Here is a 1,633-nt window from a genome sequence, read left to right as displayed (position 1 = left end):
AAGAGAGAGAGAGAAAAAATAGAGAGAGAGAGAGAGATAGTGGGAGAGCCAGTGGAGGAAAAGAGAGAGAGAGAGAGAGAGCCAGGTATATGGGGAGGGTCAGATAGAGACAGGGGTGGGGAGAAGGTCAAAGAGAGAGAAAAACAAACAGAATAACAGTGATGGGAAAGAGCCAGAAGCAAAGATTGGGAAAGAGAGGGAGCCAGGAAGAAAGAGGAAGAGAGAAAGACACACTCCCAGATAGGGAGAGAACCAGAGAGAGAGAGCCAGATAGCAAGAACCCGAGAGGAGGAGACAGACAGATACAGGAAGAAAGCCAGAGAAGAATATCTTGAGAACGAGAGCGAGCAGCATGCCAGTGGATAATAGTTTGTGTGAAAGATTTGGCTCAAACCCTATAGCCTTCAGCGTTGTGGTATAAAGTTAATGACGCAGAGATTCATGTGCGAGTTGACAGCAGTTCGCTGAGCAGCTGCATGTTTCTCTCATTGTGTGGTTGCTGAAACCATTTTTTTCTTTAAAAAAAGCCCGCATTTCTCCAGCACTGGGTTCCAGATGCACCTTCGGAACTCCGGGAGAAGGCACGGCGCTTGATCCTCAGCCGAGCCGGCAATCCCACCGCAGCTCGGGGATGGGTCAAGCTGCTCGAGAAAGAGCCGCTGGCTGTTCGCCTCCGGAGGGGGTCAGTGCGGCCGATCAGTACCCAGGACAGTACCACTTGGAGGCAGCTTGTCACTGGCGTCGGAGTCGCTGCTAAACGGGAGGAGAGGTCACGGCAGCTTGTGTGTTAATGCTCAGAGCATAGAGGCATCTGACTGGCTACTTGGGAGCTGCACATTCTCTCTCTCTCTCTCACACACACACACACATTCACTCACTCACACACTCATCCAGTCACTGAGACTCATCGAGAAGATGAGCTGTCGCCAGTTTAGCTCCGGCTCAGAGAATTGAAGTTTTTTTAAAAGAAGAACATATATATATATATATATAATCCTGTCAATATTTACACCTTCATGTCGACGCGTATCTACGGGAACATACGGATGCCATGGTCACTTCTGTTACGGTAAGGAGGTTCCTTCTATGGGTTTTAACTCTGTACTGTAGACTGGGGCAAAGTTTTTTTTTAACAAAACACAGGGCTTCAAAGTGAGCCAATATTTATTCCTTCATACATTTGCACGGTGGAGTTTTACGATGCGAATTCTTGGAGACGTCTGGAATATATAGAAGGCAGTTCGTGCGGAAGGGGGAACCATACGGTTTGCATTAAAGGGAGCTCCAGTTTCTCCTCAGACTGCAGGGTTTTTGCCTCTGCTGGGGGCTGGGGGTTAAGAGCAGGAGAAAGTGCAGCTGGAAAGGGAAAGGGAAAGGGGGGGGGGGGCGTTTGAGCTCATAGAGTAAGAGCTTCAGGGCAGAGGAAATGAGCTGGGAGTTGCAGTGGGAGAGGGACTCCCTGAGATTCTTGTAGAGAGAGGAGGAGAACTTCTTCAAGGCAGGCATCCTTGCTTGTTCAGTCAAATCCTTGTCAAAAAGGGAAAGTGGAAATGGCATTCGAACTGCTGCGCTGGTTTCTTTGATCACTGGAGATCCTCTAGATTCTGAGAGGAGTCTCAACCACTCAGTCTGT

At 48.9% G+C, this 1,633-nt stretch overlaps 1 protein-coding gene across 2 annotated transcripts in view; it reads left to right on the top strand.

Annotated features, from left to right (window-relative positions):
• The window catches only part of ntf3 (neurotrophin 3), an 85,754-nt gene that overhangs the window by 53,911 nt on the left and 30,210 nt on the right, over window positions 1–1,633 (top strand). The window contains exon 1 of one of the 2 annotated variants that reach the window (XM_043713576.1): window positions 693–1,069. The exons of the other annotated variant lie outside the window; for it this stretch is intronic. Within the exon in view, the coding sequence (XP_043569511.1) occupies window positions 1,052–1,069 (18 nt within the window). The 5' untranslated portion in view covers window positions 693–1,051. Of the gene's footprint in view, window positions 1–692; window positions 1,070–1,633 lie in introns of those variants that run through there. 2 annotated transcript variants of the gene reach the window in all.

The sequence above is a fragment of the Chiloscyllium plagiosum genome, chromosome 23 (genome assembly GCF_004010195.1).
Source record: "Chiloscyllium plagiosum isolate BGI_BamShark_2017 chromosome 23, ASM401019v2, whole genome shotgun sequence".
Lineage (NCBI taxonomy): Eukaryota > Metazoa > Chordata > Chondrichthyes > Orectolobiformes > Hemiscylliidae > Chiloscyllium > Chiloscyllium plagiosum.
The sequence above is the reverse complement of the archived record's forward strand: the minus strand, read 5'-3'. Positions and strand labels throughout refer to the sequence as shown.